Source organism: Lepisosteus platostomus, chromosome 4 (genome assembly GCF_059453375.1).
Source record: "Lepisosteus platostomus isolate fLepPlt1 chromosome 4, fLepPlt1.hap1, whole genome shotgun sequence".
NCBI lineage: Eukaryota > Metazoa > Chordata > Actinopteri > Semionotiformes > Lepisosteidae > Lepisosteus > Lepisosteus platostomus.
The window spans coordinates 75,947,129-75,972,326 of record NC_142614.1 but is presented as its reverse complement, the minus strand read 5'-3'; the positions used below and the strand labels follow the sequence as shown (position 1 = coordinate 75,972,326).

The following is a 25,198-nucleotide window of genomic DNA, read 5'->3' as shown; positions in this document are numbered from 1 at the left end:
GTCAGCCTGTGTGCTGGGCTTGGAATGGGAGTACTGTGCAGACAGGGCAGGCACGCCCACGCGGACAGCCCGACATCGCTGGGGCTCAGCACGAGCCGCCACACCTGCCTGAAGCCGTCGGCCAGGCCCCCACGCTGTGACATCAGCCCACCCTTCGAGGGGAAAAACAAACGTCTGTCAGGAACAGAAAAACGACAAAGGCCAGGAACAGATTTTGTGATGCTGCTGCATTAAGTAAACGGTGTCCTGGTTTATGGTCACCGCTGCCCCATTGCCATCCTCACTCTCCCTGCTGTCAGCTTGTGTGAGCCTGCCGGCTCTTACAGATACAGATGAGAGGAGGACATCAGGACAATCCAGCCCACTAGCCCACTTACTGCAGTGGTGAAGCAGCTAATTGATCCCAGGATCTCATCCAGCTGATTCTCGAAAGACAACAATATGAAGGAACACACGGTCTGTCTTCACCCAAAGAAAGCTCCACAGCCGAAACGTTGTGTTTTCTCTCTTCTCTTTTCAGCATGGAATAAACCTTTACTTGTTCCTTTGCAGACTACACCTGTTGACGCAGCTCCTACTTGAATGAGTTATACAATATGAGCATTTCTGAAGAAGATTGTTTTTAGTGTTTGCTGGTGGAGAGGTGCAGTAGAAAAGTGACAGACTCACAAGTCCCTTCTCTCTATATTCAGGATGTGATTGTTTGTCACAAGAGCAGGACAAGTGAGGGGTTTGGAAGCTAAGAGGCAGTAGACAGGAGGATTGATTTGGGCAGTTGTGCAACATGTGGCACTGCATGTCTGCTCTGTGTGCCTTTGCTGTGTGTCTGCTGTGTGTCTGTGCTCTGTGTCTGTGCTGTGTGTCTGCTCTGTGTGTCTGTGCTGTGTGTCTGCTCTGTGTGTCTGCTGTGTCTACTCTGTTTGTCTGCTGTGTGTGTCTGTGCTGTGTGTCTGCTCTGTGTGTCTGTGCTGTGTGTCTGCTCTGTGTGTCTGTTCTGTATCTCTGTGCTGTGTGTCTGCTCTGTGTGTCTGCTGTGTGTCTGCTCTGTGTATCTGCTGTGTGTAGTCTTTCACAAGCCTGTAATAGCCAGTGTGAGAGTGGCTCAGTAGGGCCTGTGTGTGAGAGTGTGCTTGAGTGGACCTGTAGAGGTCAGGGCTGTGTGTGGTGTGTGCAGGTACCCAGAAGGAGCTGTGTCTCTGGGGACAGGCGAGTCAGAGCTGCAGGTATTTGGACATGGAAATGAGGATTGATTGGTCTTCAGTCGCACTGAATTCCCAACAGAGGCTGCGGCCAGATGGGGGGTGGGGTGGGCGCGATAAATAGGCAGGGAAGGGGAGGCTGGCAGTCACCGAGACACAGACAGAGCCAGCAGAGCTACCGGGACCCTGACGGGCGGAGAGACTCCTGGACTGAGGAACATCGAGACAGACAGGCGGACACACAGACAGCGCTACCGGAGCCCAGCGTGACGAGGCACAGGGGACAGCCGCCATCCTCCAGCCCACGACCCTCCACTGGCCCCCCCGCTTCTCCAGGTAGGAAAGAGAGGCTTTTACCCTGGGGCTGTCTCATCTCCTCATTCTTCAACTTTAAAACCTACTCTCATCCTCACCATCCGGCAGATCACATGTTGTCTGTGGTGTTCCTGTACTTGGGCTCTGGATAGTGAGAAACGATGATGATGATGATGACACTTCAGTGGCCGACAGTACTGTTACAGTACTCGTAACAGCAGCCTGGCGGGGTCAGAGATGAAGCCCATCAGAAACATGCCGCAGACCCGCACTGCCTGAGCTCAAAGTGCAAGTGGGACAAGCGTTCTCTTTTTCTGGGACAGCAGCCTGTCCCTTTGTCCCAGTGTCACTGTGAAAATTCCTACTGGAAAGTTCTATAATTTTTAGAACTATATCATCCTGATCTGTGAGAATTTGGGTTTTTCCTTTAGTTCAGTCAGGGCATCTTGCTTGATGTCTCCCAGTGTAACATCTGGAGTTGGGGCATCTTGTTCACAATCTCTCTGAGTAACATCTGGAGTCAGGGCATCTTGTTCACAATCTCTGAGTAACATCTGGAGTCAGGACATCTTGTTCACAATCTCTCTGAGTAACATCATGAGTCAGGACATCTTGTTCACAATCTCTCTGTGTAACATCTGGAGTCAGGGCATCTTGTTCACAATCTCTGAGTAACATCTGGAGTCAGGGCATCTTGTTCACAATCTCTCTGTGTAACATCTGGAGTCAGGGCATCTTGTTCACAATCTCTCTGTGTAACATCTGGAGTCAGGGCATTTTGTTCACAATCTCTGTGTAACATCATGAGTCAGGACATCTTGTTCACAATCTCTCTGTGTAACATCTGGAGTCGGGGCATCTTGTTCACAATCTCGCTAAGTCAGGACATCTTGTTCAAAATCTCTCTGTGTAACATCTGGAGTCGGGGCATCTTGTTCACAATCTCTCTGTGTAACATCTGGAGTCAATGTATCTTTCTTTCAGTCTCCCAGTTTAACATATGGGGGCTTCATCTTGTGATTTAACACTGTCCCTAAACTCTGACACTGTCCCAGCACTCTGACACTGACACTGTCCCTGAACTCTGTCAGTGTCCCAGCACTCTGACACTGTCCCTGCACTCTGACACTGTCCCTGAACTCTGACACTGTCCCTGAACTCTGATGCAGTCAGGTGAGTGTTTTCAGCTGGAGGAAAGGAAACGTGACAATCTGATCATATGAAGTTGGACTCAGGAACCAGAAAGGGACGACAACACCTCTGAGGGGAGGGGGGTGCTCAGGTTGCCCTGTGGCAGGTGTGGTGGGACAGCCGCTACCTGAAATAAACTCAGGTGGAATTAGCTACAGCTGCTCAGCCACTGGGGAGCGGTATAAAGGAATGCTCACAGAGGGCACAGCAGAGCCCACTCCGGGTCTCGGCACGGGAAGGACCGGAGCGGACCGGACCGTAAGCAGTTCTGACAGAGCGAGGAAGGAGAGAGGAAATCAGAAGGGATCAGACGGAGCTCGGGGACGCTCACGGTGCTGCCAAAGGCTGGACGCCCAGTTTTGAGGACAGTGAGGCTTCGGCATCGGCAGGTCATCTGGGATCCACCGGAGAGGGGTGACAAGACACAGAGCGGCTGGATTTTGCTCTTTCCTGTTCCTAAAGAGAGCTGAGACTAACCTGAGCTCCCCCTGTCTTCCTGCCTCCCTCTCGCTCCCCTGCTCTCTCTCCTCTGCTCTCCTCCCCAGTGACAGACATGCTGCTGCTGCTGGGCGTGCTGCTGGTCCTCGGGGCACAGCTCTCGGGCGCCCAGCACTGGTCACACGGCTGGTACCCCGGGGGCAAGAGGGAGCTGGACAGCCTGCAGAGCACAGAGGTGAGACTCAGAGGGACTGACGGGGCACAGAGACAGGGGACAGTGAGACTCAGAGGGACTGACGGGGCACAGAGACAGGGGACAGTGAGACTCAGAGGGACTGACGGGGCACAGAGACAGGGGACAGTGAGACTCAGAGGGACTGACGGGGCACAGAGACAGGGGACAGTGAGACTCAGAGGGACTGACGGGGCACAGAGACAGGGGACAGTGAGACTCAGAGGGAGTGATGGGGCATAGAGACAGGGGAGAGTGAGACTCAGAGGGAGTGATGGGGCACAGAGACAGGGAGAGTGAGACACAGAGGGACTGACGGGGCACAGAGACAGGGGAGAGTGAGACTCAGATGCCAGAGAGACAGGGGAGAGTGAGACACAGTGGGACTGAGGACAGAGGTGGGGCAGTTACTTTATCTGAGGAATCTCACCTAGCTGTATTCTTTAAAGATGTCTTCAACAATATGAAGCCCCACTTTTTGCATCAAATGGGCAGCTTGTTCCATACACCCACAACCTTTTGTACAAAGCAATCTACTCCTCTGAGTTTTAAATGCACTTCCAGTTTGTGGAATGATGGCTTGCTAATTCAGCCATGGTAGTTTTGTTTTATTTAACAGCACGTCTAATGATCTAGAACAGACAATGTGCTTCTAGTATAAATCATGTTTCTAAGCTGACTACAGGCGATGCTGAAACTTTCCAGAGCAGGATTCTCCTGTCACCAGCCGCTGAGCAGATGCCTGTGCACTGCAGCCCCTGTCTCTGCCTCTCCTGTCCTCACTGCCTCTGCCTCCCTCAGATCTCAGAGGGCATCCAGCTGTGTGAGGGAGGGCCGTGCAGATACCAGAGACCCCTGAGGAAGAACCTACTGAGGAACCTGCTGGTGAGAAAGCCTGGCTTTCACCTGACACTCACCTGGAGAGAACCAGGCCGACTCACACTGCCCCTGACACACACACACTGGGCTCCAGTGTGATAGAGCCACACTGACCCCTGACACACACACACTGGGCTCCAGTGTGATAGAGCCACACTGACCCCTGACACACACACACTGGGCTCCAGTGTGATAGAGCCACACTGACCCCTGACACACACACACACTGGGCTCCAGTGTGATAGAGCCACACTGACCCCTGACACACACACACTGGGCTCCAGTGTGATAGAGCCACACTGACCCCTGACACACACACACTGGGCTCCAGTGTGATAGAGCCACACTGACCCCTGACACACACACACACTGGGCTCCAGTGTGATAGAGCCACACTGACCCCTGACACACACACACTGGGCTCCAGTGTGATGGAGCCACACTGACCCCTGACACACACACACTGGGCTCCAGTGTGATAGAGCCACACTGACCCCTGACACACACACACTGGGCTCCAGTGTGATAGAGCCACACTGACCCCTGACACACACACACACTGGGCTCCAGTGTGATAGAGCCACACTGACCCCTGACTCACACACACTGGGCTCCAGTGTGATAGAGCCACACTGACCCCTGACATACACACACTGGGCTCCAGTGTGATAGAGCCACACTGACCCCTGACACACACACACTGGGCTCCAGTGTGATAGAGCCACACTGACCCCTGACACACACACACAGGGCTCCAGTGTGATAGAGCCACACTGACCCCTGACACACACACACTGGGCTCCAGTGTGATAGAGTCACACTGACCCCTGACACACACACACTGGGCTCCAGTGTGATAGAGCCACACTGACCCCTGACACACACACACTGGGCTCCAGTGTGATAGAGCCACACTGACCCCTGACACACACACACTGGGCTCCAGTGTGATAGAGCCACACTGACCCCTAACACACACACACTGGGCTCCAGTGTGATAGAGTCACACTGACCCCTGACAGACACACACTGGGCTCCAGTGTGATAGAGCCATACTGACCCCTGACAGACACACACTGGGCTCCAGTGTGATGGAGCCACACTGACCCCTGACACACACACACTCCTGCACAGCTCCACTAGAGGGACTGTAAATTGCTCTGAGACGATGTAACTCCACAATTTCATTATGTGCTTGACTGATGTTTGGCAGGTGGAAGCGCTGGCCAGAGAGTTCCAGAGGAAGAAGTGATTTCTCCCCTCTCACCACACAGACCTCCTCCCCCCTCAGAGATGGAGACGACATCTGTGCACCCCCACCTGCCCCTCTCTGCCCCTGCGCTCCCCCCACCTCTGGTATCTCTCTGTCCTCAACGCTCTCTCATGCTTGTGCTTCAGCAGGAGCCATCTTCTCCCTCCATCATCTTCTGTCCCATGTTCTCCTCCTTCTCCTCCCTCCATCATCTTCTGTCCCATGTTCTCCTCCTTCTCTTGTCACTGTGTTTCCCAGCTCTCTCTTCTGATACCTCTGACGCCCAACTTCACCCACTCTCTCTCCTGCCCATCGTCCCTCTCGCTGACCACAGCCACATCGTCCCTCTCGCTGACCAGCCACACTAACACATCGTCCCTCTCACTGACCGGTCACACTAACACATCGTCCCTCTCGCTGACCACAGCCACACCAACACATCGTCCCTCTCGCTGACCAGTCACACTAACACATCGTCCCTCTCGCTGACCACAGCCACACTAACACATCGTCCCTCTCGCTGACCACAGCCACACCAACACATCGTCCCTCTCGCTGACCACAGCCACACCAACACATCGTCCCTCTCGCTGACCACAGCCACACTAACACATCGTCCCTCTCGCTGACCACAGCCACACTAACACACACTAACTTCTTGCTGACCAGACAGTATCTATAATACACTGTCCCTCTTGCTGGCCAGACAGTGTAACAAATTGTCCTTCTTTCTGACCAGACAGTACCTGTAACACATCATCCCTCTTTCAATAAAAAGATTTATTTTACTACTTAGATCCTGTCTGCTGTTTGTCTCTGGTGTGTGAGAGTCTGAGGTTGTATAATTTGGGGTGTCCGTTTGAAATAATAATAGCAATACATTTTATTGTATATAGTGCCTTTAAAAGAAGCTTCTCAAAGTGCTTTACAGGCAAAGTAAAAAAATGAAAACAAAAGAAAACAGTTAACAGTTAAGACAGGAGATGCATGATAATCACGAGGGATTCGCAATGCCATAGGAGATGCAGGGAGCAGCCAGAGATGAGTTAAATAGCCTTTCTGCAGAGCAGGGTCTGAAAGAGCTCAGAAAGGGTGGCTCTCTGATGTCTTGGGGTCTGTATGCTGTCAAGAGGGTCTGTGGCTCAGGGGCTCATGGTTTCAGTCAGCAGGCTGAGGACGAACAGGGAACCTGCAGGGAGACTTTGTCATGATCGGCTCGTGGACGGCACTGTGCTTGTCCAGCTGGGATAGCGAAGTGTCCACACTCAGCGGGGGCTGACCAGGGCCCAGTAATGAAAACTAGTGTCCAGACAAAAAGCCCAGGTGATCAGCCTGTAGTGTTGGGAAATGAAGGGGGGAAACCTTCTCCCCATCAGAGAGCCAGTACCTATTTCACAGTGTTGTGGCTGCTCGAGCTGCTGCCTCAGAGCTCCTGTGTCCCGGGTTCGATTCTGTCTGTGTTGTACAGCATGCGTGCTTCATGAGCGCTCTCTTGCTGCACCCAAAGCAGATTCCACAATGTTTTATTGTGTGGCTGTGAGGAATAAGGGTATCTGACCAAGGTAAGAAACAGCGAAAAGAAACAGACCCTGACGAAGTACAGGCTCAGTGACCACAGCCTGGCCATAGAAACTGGGCGACACAGGCAGACCTGGCTGCCCAGAGAGGACAGGATGTGCTCCCACTGCCAGCGGGGAGAAATAGAGACAGAGGTGCACTTCCTACTGCACTGTGACAGATACTCTGGGATTAGAGAAACATTCTTCCCGAAATTCAGTTCCCACACCTGCCAGAGTCACAACGGGTCCCAATCCTACTGGGAGAGGGAGGAGGGAACTCAGTTGAACTGGCAGCCCAGTATGTGATCACATGTCACAGCCTGAGGAACAGTGAGCCTGTCTCTCAATTATAATACAGTGTGTGATCTCCTGTCCCAGCCTGAGGAACACTGAGTCTGTCTCTCAATAATGCTCCACACGTTTGTACAGAAATGTACTGTGATGTGTCTGTATTGTAAATGTCTTTAGACGTTGTGTTAATTGTATGTGCTTTGGCAACACTATAATTCAGTGCTCATGCCGATAAAGCGTGTTGAATTGAACCGAGCTGAATCAGGGTGCGCTGCACCCTCCAGCCAGCAGGGGGCACCGTGCTATGCGGCGGCGGCCAGCCAGGCGGTCGTGTCCCTGCAGGACAGAGCAGTAAAGATGGAGCCGGGGATCACCTTCATCCCGCAGCTGGCGGAGGCGCTGGCGCAGCAGAGTCACTCTCACTCGAGCTCCGTAGCGGGAGCCGAGGCCCATAAAAACACACAAAACACCAATATTGCCCAGAGCCGAGGTGAGTTCAGAGAGAACGTGAAAGTGGAGGAAATAAAGCTTTGATCAGTGGCGGCCCCACGGCCGCGGACCAGGCCGCCCGTGGGAGTGGGTGGAGAGACTCGCAGGGGAGTGTGGAGTCTTCTCCCTCGGGCGCCGCGGTTTCTCCACAGACACTGCAGAGGCCAGCCGGTCCCGTTTCTCTCCGAGCCCTGCGTAGATTGAGTGGGTCCGATTTCTCTTCATTTTTTCTTTAAAATGGAAAGAAATGTTTGTTGTTGCTGCTGGTGCTGCTGTTTGTCTGTCGCGCAAACCCACACAATCTGGACGCGGGGCTGCGGTCCGGGGGGGGTCGGTTCAGTGTCTGTGGGTGAGAAGTGCCCACGGCCTTCCTGTCATCCCCTGCAGGCGGTACCAGGTCGAAATAACGACGTTAAAAACTTCACCGAAGCCAGTCGTACGCGCCCTCGACAGTATCACCTCAGGACGGGTTCAGGTGACCCAGCGGGTCGGTAACTGGTGGGGGCGGCGCTGGGCTGGGGTCCGGTTCGGTTCCGGACTCGGCTGGATCCGGCACTGCCGGGGGCACCCTGACCGGCGCGGTGCGACGAAAGTTTGAGCTCTGGGGGAGGGGGAAGAAAAGACCAGTTTTCGCTAGTTCGTCTGTTCTCCTGACTCCAGGAAGGTGCCGGCAGCCCGGTGTTGATGTTTTTAAGTCCTCGCACGAGGTGTTCATGAGGCGGTTTTTGGGGTGCCTGCCTAAATCCCAGAGCTTCACTGGGGTGCCCCGGGTCTCCCCCTGAGCTCCGTGAAGAAATGCCCGTCGCCCTCCGGGGAACCTGCTCGGCAAACCCCGCGCAGTGATCACGGTTCCGAATGAGGGTTCCCGGCGCTGCTGCTCGTGGGTCGGAACCGAGCCCCCGTCCGCAGGCAGAAGGAAGTAGCTGGTGTGCGATCACGCGTTTGTGTTCTCCGAGTGACTGTCCGAACTGGACCGTCGATGCCAGCAGCACACTTTGAGCCTAAGGGGGCAGGGCGGCCCTCCGCCCGAGCCCGGAGCCCCGGCTGGGTGTGAAGCCTGCCCGCCCGAGGGAAGACGTCTCCTCCGCAGTCTTGTTGGTCACGAGGGGTGTGTGGAGGCTGTGAGCGGTGAGGGGCAGCGTGTGGGCTTCCCTCGCGCCCTGGCCGGCTGGGCACAGACTCTCGGGTAACGCTTCCCGTGGGTTCTCTTCGGCTCGTCCCCGAGCTCTTCGAGAGACCCCGCTGGGCCAGGAGGGCTGGGGGTTCGGGGGTGGTGGCCTGTCCAGGGGGAGTGTGCATGCTGCTCCACCCAGGGGGCCCAGGCCTGCTCCTGGGAGGTGTCATTCCCACTCTGCTCTCAGTGACATAAACCAGCTGCTTACTGGTTTAACTGGGCCAGGACCACAGCTTCTCCGAGCTCTGCGGGTGCTGTGGCTTTAATCAGCCCTTGGAACCCTGCAGGCGCAGCGCAGCGCCCCCTCCTGGACCAGTGTGATAGAGCCAGCCTGACTCCTGACATACACACACACTACAGGCGCAGCGCCCCCTCCTGGACCAGGACTGGACACCCCTGCTTTAGACGCAGCGCCCCCCCTGGACCAGGACTGGACGCCCCTGTGTTTCTTTTTCAAACAGATCTTGAGACGCCGAATGGGCTGGAGCTCGTCCCCATGTGCATCTGATTTAGCTGAGTTAGTTTTGCATTTGAATTTTCCAAACATCGTGAATCAAATACAATAATAGTAAATGTTCTTCACCCCACTTATCAGTGGCCCCTCCCGATTCCCCCTCGGGGTCTCCAGGCACGGAGCCACACAGGAGAGCTCCACATCCTTGTCTGGGAAGGCCAGGGAGAGGAGAGCAGAGGGTCCCGGGATGCCATTTTTGCCTCCCGAGTTTTCGATGTTTAACATGCGGAGACACAGGTAGTATTTCAAACTAAGTTCATGTAGCTCCCAGACTGGAGGTATAGGAGTTACGACAGTTTCCACTGATACTGCATCGCGTCCATCCTCGGATCGCGTGGTTCTGTTTTGTTTTTGACCTGACTGCCGGTAGTTTCGATGAACACTGGAATCTGATACTTCCGTTAGGTTGTGCTTCGTCATTCTCCAGAACATGACAAAGTAAGACAGGGCCGTTCTGCTCATTGAGCCCGTCTGTCGGTTTCTGTCCTCAGTTTCCTCGCTTCTTGTCAGACGCCTGCTGTTTGTCACCCTTTATCTTTCTGTGACACGTCCACTGTCGTGCAGCAGGACGGCACCGCGCTGGGGCCTGGGCTCGGTTCAGTTTGGATGCTCTTCTCATGGACGAGAGGTGACAGGGCCCGAGGCAGAGTCCCGGGTCAAGCAGGCTTTTGTTTACACATTTCAGCAGTCACCCTTTGTGGAGGCACTCTGCATCTAACATCTGACGTGATGTTAATGAGGACCAGCTGACATGGAGCCATTTAGATCTGACTGGTAATTGTGACAGATTAGAAACTAGAACATAGGGACACGAGAAAGGATAGAAATGAGGTTAAAGTTTGGCCCATCTGGCCCATTTAGTAGTTAATAATTAATCCCATTATCTCATCCAGCTGATTTGTGCAAGAAGCAAGGGTATCAGCGTCAACAACATGGCTGGGCAGCTTGTTCCATGCTTCCACAACTCTGTATAAAGAAATGCCTCCCGTTCTCAGTTTTTAAAAGCACTTCTACATATCGTCTTCTTGGGCATTCTGGTTCATGTTTCAGTGTATATTCCCCTGAATAGACTTTTACAGTGCCTTTGAGGATTTTGAATATAGTCTTCTCTCTGCAAGCTGAGATCAGGTTTCTGAAGACTGATCAGTGTGAATTAAAGGTTGTTCACCAAACTAAGCAGCATTAATTATAAAGTAGTGGTGGCTTTGAGGCAGTTGCTGATGTTCAGAACACACACATGGCCTAACAACTGATTGAGATGTTTAAGACTTCTGAACAGCAGTCTAAGAAAATAGGAGAAAAAAACAACAGCTGTGTGACACTGCTGAAGAGGCTCCACAGTTGACAAGTTATTTCAGGTGTGGCACAGCATTTTGGCTCATTGACGCCACCTTGTGGATTGCGATGTAATTAGTTGTACCTCTCGTGCTACTTGACTGGTCTCGGTGCCTTTTCCTCCCTGTCGCCATGCTGTACCCCTTAATCCAGGGGTTGTTACCTGGGGGGTCCTAGAAATGAAAGGGGAGCTTCGCCCCGCTGCAGGCTGTTGTGCTGAGCTTGTCCAGCGCTCGTGCTGCAGTTTCCTGGGCTTCTCTTTCGGTTTGTGTTTGCCAGGGACTTCTGAAAGGTCAGAAGAGGCAGAGAGTCTCTGTGCGACACGGTCACACTTGAACAACAAAACACGTTCGGCTTCCGTGTCTTTGAAGGACAGCCTTGTGGGCTGACCGAGTCACAAAGCCAGATGTTTTCATGGAATCTGAAGTATTCAAAATCCCATCCATATATTTTGATCCATAAATTGCCCACTGTGACCTGTATTTTTCTGTTTGTGCTCAATGCCACACATCACCTTTAGCAGAAACATTTGTGATTGTTGCTTCTTACTGTTAAGTTTTTGGACGTTCAAATATCGGGGCAGTTTGGTCCTAAACTCTTCTGAATTTCGTGTAATATCCCATGTGAACTGGAGCATCGCTCTGACTGCCGTGGGCCTTCAGGGGGAGATGCAGGCACTGTCGTCTCCACAGTGACTGCTCAGTCAGAGCCGTCCATGGGTCTCCCAGTTGCTGGGATTCAGTTCTCAGACGGTAACAGCAGATGGCGCTGTTTGTTACTTTGCTGAAAAGACGGGTTAGGCTGTGAACAGCTTACTCGGTGCCTCCACTGAGAAACCTTTCGTGTCCGGATGGTGTTTTTCAGCCTTGATGCGTGATCTTGACTCTGCCTGCGTGTGTTGAGATGTTTGTGTGTGTTGGGGGTTCATACTAATGTCAAGGGTGCAAGGCTGAGTGTGCTGAGGTTGAGTGTGTGTGGGTGTGTACTGGGTAAAGTGGTAGGAGTATGCTATAGACCACCAAATGCAGATGTTGGTTATAATTTAGTATTGTATAAAGAAATTAAGAATTTATGTGCAAAAGTAGTTTTTGTTTCCCAACACAGTGTTGCAAAGACTGATGGGAATATGAGCAGCAGAAACTGCAGTGATAATATCATAATGTGTCGTGCTTTGAAGTGTTTATTTGAATGTCTACAGGCTGAGACAAATCCAAAAGTATACAACTTCAGGAAAACAGATTTTGTTGGAATGAGACAGTTTTAAGACAAGAAGAACAGGACATAAATGACATCAGTGGGAAATGGACAGGAACATTGTAAACAGGGTCTGCCTGACGTACAGAAAACAATTAGCACAAAAACAGAAGCTAAAAACCAGTATCCTGAATGTTGCAACAAATTGATTAAGATGATACAAGGGAAAAGAAAGCGCAGAGCAGTCAAAGACAAGACGTACAATGTACTGCAAGCACAGGTTAAATGGATCTCAGACAGATCAGGGAGATATTGAAAGAAATTATGCTGTGGAGGCTATAAAAAGTAAAGTTTGTATAAAAAAGTAAATAATAAGTTCTGCACCAAAATCACCATCAAGGGTGGAGTAAATGTATCCAGGAGAAGAGGCCCCACTGTAGACAGTGCAGGAGAAATGGCTGCTGTTCTCCCTGCGTATTTCACTCAGGTGTCACTAAGGAGGAAGTGAACTGCGGGAGTCAGGCAGTGGAAGGATAAAGAGTATTAAACACTATCAGCACAGAAGAGGCAGAAGCCTTTCCAGTACAACAGGCACTCAGGATGAATAAATCCCCAGGGCCTGATACTGTCTCAGCAGCTGGGCTCAAAGAAATGAGAGATGTTATTCAGAAGCCATTAACACACTCCTGCCAGTTCTTGAGATGGGGACTAGAGAATTGCTCATGCAGTGCTCACCCATACCAAGCCTGAGAAAACAGCCGAGTAATTACAGACCAATTAGTAAGTCTGACATGTTACATGCAAGGTAATGTGAGCACGCATGAGAGCTAAACTAGACGATCACCTTTCTTGAAATAATATCCTTGGAAATAGTCACCATGGATTTAGGAATTTAGAACAGGTCGGTCTAGCCTTTTCTATCTGTTAGAGGTCTTCAATGAGCAGCAGCAGTAATGGGCACAAGTAGGACATGCGATGGTGTTTGTGGATTTCTGGAATCATAACATGATGACTGCAATTGTACATGATATTCTAAATGAGGCCTTACTGGGTTATACAGTCTTGGCAGAACGTCTCTTGCTTTAACATCCTTGAGTTTAAATATCCTGGCATTTTTTTGCTTCACCATTTCATCTTGGCGAAGCAGGGTAAGCGATGTGTCAACATAAACACCCAGATCTTTTTCATAAGTATCCTCTTTTAGATCAGTGTTTCCCATTTTGTGTTGATAATTTGCGTTTCTGCAACCCACATGCAAATTTCTGTCTACAATGCACCTGTCTACAGTATGCTTACTCTTCCAGCTGTTTGCCCAGTGTTGAATTCTTTACATTTGCGGCTTCAGTGGGGCTCACCGATCCTCTTAATTCAGTACCATCTGCAAACTATACATATTTTCACTGTCCTGGACTGTAGGTCATTGATATAAATTAGGAAGAGTAGAGGTCCTAGTACAGACCCCTGTGGCACTTCGATTCAGTTCTGTTAGTTTCAGAATACTTTATTGCTCCCCAGTGGGATGTAGTGGGATGCTTGACTCATTTTATCACCCTAATTATCAGTGAGCTCCTGCCCTCCTTTCTACCCTCTGCTTTCTGTTAACTAGTTTTCAATGCAAGCACACACATTTCCCCAAATGCCTACTGGCTGTTGTTTGAACATGAGTCTTTTTATGAGGAACTTTATCAGAAGCCTTCTGAATAGACCATACCATACACTTTGTGTCCATTGCTGCTAATGTTTGTCCAAAGTTGTTTGTTTGTTTGGTAATGTTTGTTCAAAGGACACTAAACAGAGTTTGTCCTTTGAACAAACATTAGCAGCAATGGACACAAAGTGCATGACAGTATATTTAGACATTCAGACGTTTTCTGATAAAGTTCCTCATAAAAAAGATTTATTTTTTTGCTTATCTATCTAAACACGTTGGTTGAGCAGGTCCTGTCCTTTCTAAATCCACGGTGACTGTTCTTGAGATTTTATTTTGGTGTAGATGTTCTTCGGTTATTCAGGTTAATACTGGGCGTTAGTTTATGATGTTTGTGATGTGCATGGCCAGTATTTTCCATTTTGTTTTAGGTTCTGTTTAAATGAAACCGATGCATTAAGAATAAATAGTCTATGTTGCTTGCATAGGTTTTCCTGAGAGGTGTTGTGTGTTTGATATTAATACGGTACCTTTCCTTTCCTTGCATTGCTTTACATACAGCTTATTGCTTTAATTTGCAAGCTCTCTGGTCAGTTTGAATGTGTGCAATACTGTGGGCCTCAGAGGGCAGAGTGACAGTGTGTGCAGCAAGAGCTGCGCTGAGACCCAGCTCTGCCTACCAGAGGTTTCAGCACCAAGACTTTGTCTTTTGTATCAAGCAGTTTCTTGCCATGTCTGGCACGTTCTGAACTGCGCGTCCCCTGTTTTCTGCAGCCTCAGTCATGCTGTGTGCACTGTAATCTATGGAAATGTGTCCTTGTGGATGCTTGCCTGCACCTGCAGATCAAGAGCAAACGTTTGCCTTTATAATTACAGTGAAAAGTTCACTGCCATCAGACTCACTCATACCTGCAAAAATGCTCTTTTCAGCACTTTAACATTTTGCGGTCTTTGTCTAAGTGTGCAGATAGATACTTTATTATCCACTGCTGTGGAAATGCGTCTTTGGCTTCTCTCACTGAAGTACAAAACGCACAACCAAAACATAAGAGTCACATAAGATCACATGAAATCACAACAGCAGTGTGTGATACATAAATAGATGGGTAAATAAATAGGTAGAGGGAGGAATATGTTTACGTTCCTTCATTAAGTAGTTTTCAGCTGAGCTGAGGTTTGTGGTGAGATTTCTGACCTTGTGTGTTCCTGATTTCAATGAGGGAAATTAAAATGGGAAATCTGCCTTTGCTATTGAAAGCAGCAGGTTTTGCATGAGTCCTGACACTTGACAGGGCAGCGAGAGATTCGACAGCGGGGCTCTGGGTAGCAGAAGGGTTGCAGAAGTGAGGGCTCACCTGTGCACTTTCAGAACAGCAGGAGTGAAAGGAATTCCAGTCTCATTCGACAGTGGGCATCTCTGTGATGAGAAAGCTGTCTGATTAAGCAACTGGGGAGAAATGTAGATTCCCTTTATTTTTTAATCCAGTTAAGGTATCTTACATTTCCAAAAGTGCTGCTCCTACCTGAATACAGACCCTCAAAAGTATTTTGACAGGCGTTTTTGATATTTCTTTATCAAATACAAGGTTCAGGGCATCCCAGTGTGTCACACAGGGCTGTTCTGGAAGGACCGGAAGACTGGGGGTTCTGTTCACAGCTCTCCCCTGCTGGCGCCTCTGCTCTTCTGGCCTGGGGATGTTCCTTGTCTCTGCCCTGCCTTTCCTGTCCCGCTGTCTTCAGGCCCTGCTGTGGGACAGTCGTTTGTTAGCACAGCCTCCTCTGTCAGCATGATGGGACATCGGTTTGCACACTGTGCCCGGAGTGAAGACCTGCACCTAGGGGTCCAGCTATCTGCAGCTCCTTGGTGATTTTGCTGCAGGTCGATTGCTGGTTCACACGAGCAGCAGGAATGGCACTGTGGCACACCCTCCTTGTAAGCGTCCTCAGGGATGTGGAAACCCGTTGGATGTGCTCTCTGTGGGTCCTGACGGCTCTCTCTCCTGATGCTGTCAGAAAGAAATCGCTCAGTGAAGGGTTCAGTTATGATCAAGAGCTGATCTGGAAAGAATACCAGAAGCGGCAGGAACTTCAGAACCAGGTGTGAGGAATTTGCAGAACATGCGGGCTCAAGGGGAAAACTAAAATAAACGCCTCCAGTGCGATCGCTTTTCCTCAGCTTCTGGGAGAAGAACAAATCACTTTCATAAAGAAACAATTCAAGCAAGGTAGATTCATCCCACAGGTTAGCCAGTGTGGTCAGCAGGGTTGGTCATCCATGTGTGTGGGAACGATCCGAGCTGCACGTCTGTGACTCCTGCAGGCTGTCCTGATGGCCTCTGTCCTGCTCCCCTAGTGCAGCCCGGACTACAAGCAGCTCTCCGTAGTGGTGAGAGACTCCTGGCCAGTCCCACACATCGACCTGTGTGATGAGGCGATCTGGTGTCCTGGGTCCTGGCCTGTCACTGATGGCCAGTGTGTGACTGGAACATGATTAGAGATCAGAGATCACTTTATTAGCCATATACAAGTTGAAGTTCAAGTTGATATTTGTAATTACAAGTCAACAATGGAACGAAATATCGTTCCTCCTCGTCCACGGTGCAAATACATGCAGGACAGACAGGACACCTACATAGACATTGTCGACAGGATACACACAGTGCAAAGTACAGATAGTACAAATAACAAGGCAATACATAACACAATATACACAACACACTGGGGGATTTAAACCCTGTTTCTGGAATTGGGGTGGGTGCAAGTAGATTCCAGGGTGTTGAGGAGCCTGACAGCCTGCAGGAAGAAGCTGTTACAGAGTCTGGTGGAGCTAGCCCGTACACGGCGATATCTTTTCCCAGGTGGTAGGGGTAGATGGTAAGATACAATTTCTTGTATGAGGAATTTGTCTTTCATTTACTGTATATGGCGCCCCTGGAGCAGCTGGGGTTAAGGGCCTTGCTCAGGGGCCCAACAGAGTAGGATTCCTCTGCCGGCTGTGGGATACAAACTGGCAACCTTCTGGCCACAGGCGCAGATCCTGAGCCACAGAGCCACCACTCCGCCCAGTCCTGACTCAGCCCAGCCTGCAGGGTGCTGACCGGCTGGCGGCACAGAGAAGTTGTTTTCATGTGTTTACAGATGCAGCATATTAGTTCTTTCACATGATGTGTTTCGCCTTCTTGATTTTCAGTTTGACTTCCAACAGGTTAAATCACAACATCAGCTGGCAGTTAATCAAAATGCAGTGATGCCAAAAACATTAAATCAGTTTACAGTGTGCATTTATTTTTAATCAAGCATGCTCTTGCATAAATACAGTCCTGTGTGTGTTTTGATGCACAGTATATATTAACTGGATGCTTACAAAATGCTTTTTCAAATGTATTTTTGCTTCTTTCTGCAGCCGGTGCTCCTGCAGTCGATTTGAGTGAGCTCTGCACAGACACGTTCTGTAAGGTCTGTGGGGCAGTTCTGCAGTACGAATCTCAGCGCATCTCACACTACGAGGTAGGTCACTTCTGCACCACGCACTGCACTCAGCAAGACTGAACGCTCTGCCCTGCCTGACTCACCCTGAGCCCTGCAGGCCTGCTGAACACTGTCACTCTCCCCTGCCTGACTCACCCTGAGCCCTACAGGCCTGCTGAACACTGTCACTCTGCCCTGCCTGACTCACCCTGAGCCCTACAGGCCTGCTGAACACTGTCACTCTGCCCTGCCTGACTCACCCTGAGCCCTACAGGCTTGCTGAACACTGTCACTCTGCCCTGCCTAACTCACCCTGAGCCCTGCAGGCCTGCTGAACACTGTCACTCTGCCCTGCCTGACGCACCCTGAGCCCTACAGGCTTGCTGAATACTGTCACTCTGCCCTGCCTAACTCACCCTGAGCCCTACAGGCCTGCTGAACACTGTCACTCTGCCCTGCCTGACTCATCGTGACCCCTACAGGCCTGCTGAACACTGTCACTCTTCCCTGCCTGACTCACCCTGAGCCCTGCAGGCCTGCTGAACACTGTCACTCTGCCCTGCCTGACTCCAGTTGTGGGTGATAAGTGGTCCTGAGTGGGTGTGACTGTGGTACTGTGTCGCACCACAGGGAAAGAAACACACCCAGAAGGTCCGGCTGTACCTGCAGGCAAGGAAGCCCCAGGTGGAGGCAGGTGTGAAGAGGAGCAGGGAGAGCAACTTCCAGGTACAGACGCTCGCGCTGCAGAAGGAAGAAGGTCAGAGATGCACAGAACAACAGTTGCACTGCTCTGCGGAGCAAGAGGGCTTTGAGCTCACCTGGTCTGCAGGTGAGCTTGTGCTAAGTAGTGTTTTATAGCTCAGTATAGTCTCTGCCCCAGGAACGGCAGCTCTGCCTGTGTGTTCACAGTACGATGGCGCGGTGGACAGGAGCCGGTTCTGTCAGCTGTGCAACATGGTGTTCAGCTCGCCAGTGGTGGCCCAGTCGCACTACGTCGGCAAAGTCCACACCAAGAAGCTGAAGAAGCTCGGCCTGCCGCCCGTCACCGGCTCCTTCCTGCAAGAGCAGACAGGTACTGCCGCCTGGACCCCCCGTCTCCCTGTCCCAGCATGCTCTGCTCAAAGACCCCCGTCTCCCTGTCCCAGCACGCTCCGCCTGGACCTCCCGTCTCCCTGTCCCAGCACGCTCTGATCAGAGACCCCCGTCTCCCTGTCCCAGCACGCTCCGCCTGGACCCCCCGTCTCCCTGTCCCAGCATGCTCTGCTCAAAGACCCCCGTCTCCCTGTCCCAGCACGCTCCGCCTGGACCTCCCGTCTCCCTGTCCCAGCACGCTCCGCCTGGACCTCCCGTCTCCCTGTCCCAGCCCGCTCTGCTCAGAGACCCCCGTCTCCCTGTCCCAGCCCGCTCTGCTCAGAGACCCCTGTCTCCCTGTCCCAGCCCGCTCTGCTCAGAGACCCCCGTCTCCCTGTCCCAGCACGCTCTGCCTGGACCTCCCGTCTCCCTGTCCCAGCACGCTCTGCCTGGACCTCCCGTCTCCCTGTCCTAGCCCGCTCTGCTCAGAGACCCCCGTCTCCCTGTCCCAGCCCGCTCTGCTCAGAGACCCCCGTCTCCCTGTCCCAGCACGCTCTGCCTGGACCTCCCGTCTCCCTGTCCCAGCACGCTCTGCCTGGACCTCCCGTCTCCCTGTCCCAGCCCGCTCTGCTCAGAGACCCCCGTCTCCCTGTCCCAGCCCGCTCTGCTCAGAGACCCCCGTCTCCCTGTCCCAGCCCGCTCTGCTCAGAGACCCCCGTCTCCCTGTCCCAGCACGCTCTGCCTGGACCTCCCGTCTCCCTGTCCCAGCACGCTCTGCCTGGACCTCCCGTCTCCCTGTCCTAGCCCGCTCTGCTCAGCTGCCGAACTTGTGATTTCAGATGAGGCTGCCCCCCCGCCTGCTGTCCCGGAGCCCGTGGCGCCGCCCAGCCCGCCGGAGGAGCAGAGCCAGGGTCCGGGTGTGGATCTGAGCGACGCCAACAAGCACTGCCGCCTGTGCGCCGCCTCCTTCAACAACCCGCTGATGGCCCAGCAGCACTACAGCGGCAGGAAGCACCAGCGCAGCGAGGCGCGGAGCAGAGTGGGGCAGGAGCTGGGGGAGGAGGCCGGCGCCGCTGCCCGCAGCAGTACGAACTTCTGGACAGGCTCTCGCTCTGCGCCCCACTGCTCACCACTGCTCATCACTGAGCCCCACTGTTCATCACTGCTCCCCACTGCTCCCCACTGCTCACCACTGCACCCCACTGAGCCCCACTGTTCATCACTGCACCCCACTGTTCATCACTGAGCCCCACTGAGCCCCTCTGATCTCCACTTCACCCCACATAGCCCCACTGTTCATCACTGCTCCCCACTGCTCCCCACTGAGCCCCACTGAGCCCCTCTGATCCCCACTGAGCCCCACTGCACCCCACTGCACCCCACTGCTCCCCTCTGATCCCCACTGAGCCCCGTTGAGCCCTACTGCTTCTCTCTGAGCCCCTCTGAGCCCCTCTGAGCCCCACTGAGCCCCACTGAGCCCCACTGCGCCCTACTGAGCCCCAGTATGCCTCAATATGCCCCAGTGTGCCACACTGAGCCCCACGTCCCTTTAAATCTGGGGTCCAGTGCCCACACTGACATTGACGTTAGCACACTGCTTCTCACACATGTCTTTCAAACTAGGGGTCGTTCAGAGACCAGGCGCTAGCTTAATGCGGATAGACCCTGGAATTTTTTTTCAGGGTATTTTATCAGTCCGATTCCTCTATCTGGTACAGTTTTGAAACCTCTTTTTCTAAGAGAAATGATTGCATTAGCTTTTTGCAGGTGGAAAGCAAACTCTGTCATTCAGTGTTCATGTGTTTCGGTCAGTTAGGAGATCTAAGTGAAAAATGTGACAGAAATATTTTAAATGATAGCCACCTGTTCAGGTGCGCACCCCTGAGTGATGAGGGTCTGCGAGCCTCAGGGTGTCCTCTGAGGAGCTGGAGAGGAGCCGAGCCGAGCCAAGCCCCTGTGGATCAAACTAACCAGCTGCATGATCATGTAAAATGCAGTGAACATAGTTCAAGCAGCAGTGCACACACACACAGTTCTACATTTTCTGCTTGCATGTTTTCTGTGCCTGAAGTCCTGTTTCTCTCACTCAGCGGGAGGGGGAACCTTCGTCTGCCCTGTCTGCAGCGTGACTCTCGGCTCGGCGGAGATGTACCAGGCCCACATGCGGGGAAACAAGCACCAGAATCAGTGAGTCGCTCCGCCCCAGCTCCAGGGGGCGCCTCAGAAATCTACTTGCTTGCTTTGCCCACACGACATACTGTAGCTGCTGTCTGGCCTGTCTGAGCCCACGCTTGTCTTGTGCTTTCCTTGCATTAATGTGAGGGATGGTAAACGAGTGAGTACAATGAAAAGGAGAGTAGGCAACACTCCTTAAAATAAACAGGGCCGCTGCGTCGTCTGCATTTACTGTGCTCAGCGGAGCTAGTTAGTCTGAACACAACGGCTTTTCAACAGAGCTTTCACAAAAGACTTCCAAAGCTTGGTGTCCTCATGCGCTGTGAGAAATGAAATGAAAGACAGGTTGACGTTCTCCGGGCTGCATGGCTGGAGAGCGCAGAGTGGGGGTCTTCCTCACGGCCTGCCTGTTCCCGCAGGGAGCCGCGGGCGGCCACGCCTGTGCAGGGCGCGCGGAGGAAGGTGTACGAGTCCTTCCAGGACGAGCTGGCGGACTACATCCAGGAGCAGAGGGCCCGGGGGCTGGGCCAGGCGGCCGGGGACGGGCCCCCGCCGGGCGCAGGGGCTCTGCTCCAGCCCGGCCCCCCCCCCGCCGGCACGCAGGGGCTCTCGACCCAGGGCGCCCCCCTGCGGCGGGGCGGTGTCAGGGGCTGCGCTCCCAGGAGCCGTCCGCTCCGGCCCGGCCCGGGGCCACAGCGCCGTGGGCCACCCTGGGGTCCCCGCTGCCGTCCTCCTCTCCTGGGACAGAGCCAATTTGGGCCAAGCTGTCCTGAGGGGCCTCCATGGGCCCCTGTGTTCCCACCTGAGAGCTGGGACCCCCAGTTTGAAGAGCGACTGAATCCTCTCCTCCTCACGCCCCTTGCGGGCGATCGGGGGTGCCCCCCACACAGAGCACGGGCTCAGCCCCGGGAGAGCAGCCAAGAGCTGTCCAGCCCAGGGTCCGAGGAGGAGTCCAGCGGCAGCTCCAGCAGGGCAGAGAGCAGCAGGAGGAGGAAGAGGGAGAGGAGGGCGAGGGGGGGCTCGGACCCGGGGGAGGAGGAGGGGAAGGAGGAGACCAGGCACAAGAGGAGGAAGAGACAGGAGCCGGCGAAGCAGGATCGGCAGGGGCTGGAGAAGAGCCGGGAGGAGGGAGAGGAGAGGCCGAGCCAGGGGCCGAAGGAGGAGAAGCACAGGCAGAAGAAATGGAAACACCGGAAGGAGAAGAGGGAGAAGAAGGAGGAGGTGGACAGCAGAACGGAGGAGGAGAAGCTCTGGGACGAGTCCATCCTGGGGCTGATGTGAAGGGCCGCCTCAGGCTACCCGCAGGGGTCTGAAGAATCACGCAGATCGATGCCCCTGCGGTACACTATAGCTTGAGGGGTGCACAGAGGGGCCCGGGCTGGTCAGAGGTCTGCTTGTTCTTTATCACTCTGAAATGAGGAATAATTTAGCAGCTGTTTTCATCCAAAGTGACTTACAGAGACTATGGGGGACTGTCTATCAACAAGTGCTGCTGCAGATTTTAAGTCCACAGGAAGAAGCATGACGAAACTCAACTAGAATCCAGCATGGTGTTGTGAGAAAAATTAAGGCTAAGGGGACACAAATCAAGGTCATAACTTTGATGACCCCGCGAAGACCTTAGCTTTTACTATGTTCTTAAGCTTCTCATGTGCAAAATACCCAACCGGTTCTCCACATGCCACCTCTCCAGGGCTCCAGATTGTGCTCCTCTTTCATCTGTAGACTGTGGCCGGTCAGCAACACCGGTTTCAAAGCCCTGTGAACACTATGGCCTCCGAGCTTCGCATTGTTGTCCTGGAGTGAAGTTCGCTGGTGCCCAAGCCTGAGTGTTCTGACAGAAGGTGCAGGGGTTTGGCTGAAATACACGGTAAACTTTGGAATGTTTCCGGCCCTGGGTTCGAGCTTGGACACCAGGACCAGAGCTGGTCCATCTCTGTTCTTCCAGGAGGGAGCTAGTCTTTCTCAACAGGAGGAGCTTCGCCCTGCTGTGCCCCTCGTGCAGCTCAGCCTGCGCTTCATCCAGACACTCCACCAGCTCCTGGGACCCCGAGGGGCCACTGCCGTGCTCTTCCAGGGGTCTCTGTGGTCTCACTGACACCAAACACACGAGGTCAGTTTCTCCCAGACTCCCAGCTGCTGTCCCTGGTGTGAGTGATCCTGGTGTCCTCTCCAGGGGGGATAGGAACCATCCCACTAGCTGTCGGCGTGTTGATGGCAGAAACTGCGCTGTCCTGCGGACTTTGTGCGGCTGTTGCTAGTCTTGAGGTCTAGGAAGTGGCACTGAATGTTCTGCTTGTGTGTTCTGCCTCCTTTTATACTCAGAGGCCATCAGGGTGACTTCCTGGAGCTTCCCCCTGGCCCTGTGAAACGACCAGGCAGCTACAAACCATCACTGCAAGGGGACCGGATGTCCTGAATTTGCCAACGTTCAGTGTGTTCAGGGTATGAATGACTGTGAACACTACGTATTTTGAAATGTATTTTTGTAATAATATACTCGTCGGCGTAACTCCACCCTCACTTCTGGATATCTGTAATGGAGAATAATTTAATTTTTTGGTGTTTGTGGAGTAGAAGACTCCTTCTTTCCTGTGCTGTGCTGTGATTGTATTTTGGGTTATTAGTTATTGTTCAATTTTGTTGTAAATATGTCTAGACCGTATGGATAATATACAGCGCCTTAACGTGTTTGAATTCTTCATGTTACCTGCTCAATTCTCAACATGCTAGTCTGATGTGAAAACATATTTTCTTACAAACTGTATTTTTTCTCCTTTTTAGGAGTTTTAGTTTTTATAATACACTGTATGTGAACTGGAGGCACAGGGTTAAGACTTAAGAAGCAGCTGTCAAAGCTCTGATAATCGTCTCCACCCAGACAGCAGTGCATGTGTGGAGCTCACAGACTGACCACAGCTGCCTCTGGCCGGGGAATCCCCTGTGGGCATCAGGGTAGACCTGACCTGTATACGTGTGGTCAGTCACAGAGTGACCACAGTTCTGATACAGTGGAGTGAAAAAAATTGTAACAACTGTGTTATAGTTGTTGTTTGGATCTTTAATTTAAATTAACAACAATAATTGTGGGTAAGATGATATTGATTTTGGTTGTTTTTCTGGATTTGCATATCTTTATATACGTTATAGAGACTTAATAAAATACCGACCCATTTTGAATGACTCAGTTTCACTGTTGTATATGACAGCTGAATGGAGAAATTTTCAGAAACGATTTAGGATCCTGTACATTACTTTATTTATAAACGTCTCATCTGATGTATGCAGCACTATACCACAGAGGAAAAAAGTATATGGTAGTATCAAGTCACTGATGGGAGTTTTCTACTCTGAGAGTTGTTTAAACAACTGGATGAGATACTTCAGCTACTAATACTGAGTTAATAATGAGTTAGAGGGACAGAACAGCTTCTTCTTGTTGATTAAAGTCTTAGGATCTGTACCTTTATAGCTCCTGGAGTGTCCCAGCAGGAATTTGTCTTTTCGCATTTTCCCAACTTGCTCTCCATGGGACACACAGACAGGGAGAGAGATGCTTGTGGTCAGAGCGCAGGGTCAGCCACTGTACAGCACCCCTGGAGCAGCTGGAGTTAAGGGCCTTGCTCAGGGGCCAAACAGAGTAGGATTCCTCTGCCTCAACCTTCCAGCCACAGGCGCAGATCCTGAGCCACAGAGCCACTGCACCGCCCCTGATCTGTTATCAGATGAAACTTATCAGATCAGGGGCGGTACCTAAATGGGAAGTAATATGCATTGCATATTTCCATTTCTAAGCCCAGACACCGTTTTCAGCTAACAGAATTTGGCTGATACCTTGTACTACCTTACATCTGGCATTTAACTGGTGTGAAATGAGCGCAGTTGGGCAAAGTTACACAAAAATTACACCCACATCAGATTAAATTGATCTGTTAAGGGAAACCTGAGAAAGTCAGCGTACACCTCATATGGCAAAACGTTTTAGGGAACGATATAGGAAAGCTGTTACTAAACCTCTGTGTCGATTTCAAAGATTTTGCTAATGAGAAAGCAAAGCAAGGGGCCGCCAGCCTGCCCGCAGAAGGTCAGCACATGTGTGAGGAGGCACTGCCAGCCCATGGGGCACAGCAGCGAGACAGCGGACTTGGACATGAGGGTTACACGCCAGAGCCCTGCCACATTCATGGGCAGCGGGTACCCAGCGTGCTCTGCGGGAATCTGGATGGCTTCTGTTCCAAATAAAACCCCAACATAACAGAAACAGACCCATTACCACATCAACACGCTCTCCCGTTTAATTTGTGTCACTAAACTTAACTGACTTCTTTCACAGAACGGGGGGCAAATTCCGCTCTTAAATAGATCACCTTGTCAACTGGAAACGGATGTGTTGGCGCTCAGTGCTCGGGCCTTGTGTTGGGGCTCTGGTCACAAGGGTGGTCTCCGGCTCGCGGGTGAGTTCTGTGTCACGGAAACTGGGCTAGAGGTGCCTGTGATTTCCTGCCCAGCACAGAGAGCTGAGAGAAAGGAGGAGGCAGTGTTTCCTGGGCATTGCCACGGGCCGCACAGGCTGCTAGCTCTGGGAGGAGGTAGCGCTCGAGAACAGGTCAGGGTAGCAGCAGGTACTGCTGAGCCAATCCTGTCTCTGTGTCTGCATGTGGGCGTCCTGGACCAATTACCTTCCAGATCCACTCTGAACAAACACACAAGCTCCAGTGTGTTTGTTCCGTCACCCAACTCCTCATTGAGCGGTTCTGAAACAGTATTTCCTATT

At 52.2% G+C, this 25,198-nt stretch overlaps 2 protein-coding genes across 4 annotated transcripts; both read left to right on the top strand.

Annotated features, from left to right (window-relative positions):
• Window positions 1-1,358: 1,358 nt before the first annotated feature.
• On the top strand, window positions 1,359-6,413 carry gnrh2 (gonadotropin-releasing hormone 2). Of its 2 annotated transcripts, XM_088630756.1 has the most exons (4): window positions 1,359-1,535; window positions 3,251-3,378; window positions 4,177-4,260; window positions 5,468-6,413. In XM_088630756.1, the coding sequence occupies exons 2-4, from the start codon at window positions 3,259-3,261 to the stop codon at window positions 5,504-5,506; spliced, it is 243 nt and encodes an 80-aa protein (XP_088486882.1). In that variant the 5' UTR covers window positions 1,359-1,535; window positions 3,251-3,258; the 3' UTR covers window positions 5,507-6,413. The 2 variants fall into 2 exon arrangements, with proteins under 2 accessions (XP_088486882.1, XP_088486881.1); XM_088630755.1 differs by lacking the exon at window positions 5,468-6,413 and having other exon boundaries at window positions 4,177-4,353.
• Window positions 6,414-7,670: 1,257 nt separating this feature from the next.
• zmat1 (zinc finger matrin-type 1) lies at window positions 7,671-23,607 on the top strand. 2 transcript variants are annotated; one of them, XM_088630751.1, is made up of 8 exons: window positions 7,671-7,846; window positions 9,615-9,770; window positions 17,114-17,217; window positions 17,809-17,904; window positions 18,088-18,250; window positions 19,089-19,334; window positions 20,340-20,436; window positions 20,844-23,607. In XM_088630751.1, the coding sequence occupies exons 1-8, from the start codon at window positions 7,714-7,716 to the stop codon at window positions 21,703-21,705; spliced, it is 1,857 nt and encodes a 618-aa protein (XP_088486877.1). In that variant the 5' UTR covers window positions 7,671-7,713; the 3' UTR covers window positions 21,706-23,607. The 2 variants fall into 2 exon arrangements, with proteins under 2 accessions (XP_088486877.1, XP_088486879.1); XM_088630753.1 differs by lacking the exon at window positions 9,615-9,770 and having other exon boundaries at window positions 7,673-7,846.
• The last annotated feature ends 1,591 nt before the right edge of the window (window positions 23,608-25,198 follow it).

Bases quoted from the DNA above. Each gene is read 5' to 3' on its own strand.
- gnrh2 (XM_088630755.1), top strand. From the start codon at position 3,259: ATGCTGCTGCTGCTGGGCGTGCTGCTGGTCCTCGGGGCACAGCTCTCG. The intron at 3,379-4,176 runs GTGAGACTCAGA...TGCCTCCCTCAG, and splicing joins ACAGCCTGCAGAGCACAGAG to ATCTCAGAGGGCATCCAGCT.
- zmat1 (XM_088630751.1), top strand. From the start codon at position 7,714: ATGGAGCCGGGGATCACCTTCATCCCGCAGCTGGCGGAGGCGCTGGCG. The intron at 17,905-18,087 runs GTACAGACGCTC...GTGTGTTCACAG, and splicing joins GCAGGGAGAGCAACTTCCAG to TACGATGGCGCGGTGGACAG. The intron at 20,437-20,843 runs GTGAGTCGCTCC...CTGTTCCCGCAG, and splicing joins GGAAACAAGCACCAGAATCA to GGAGCCGCGGGCGGCCACGC.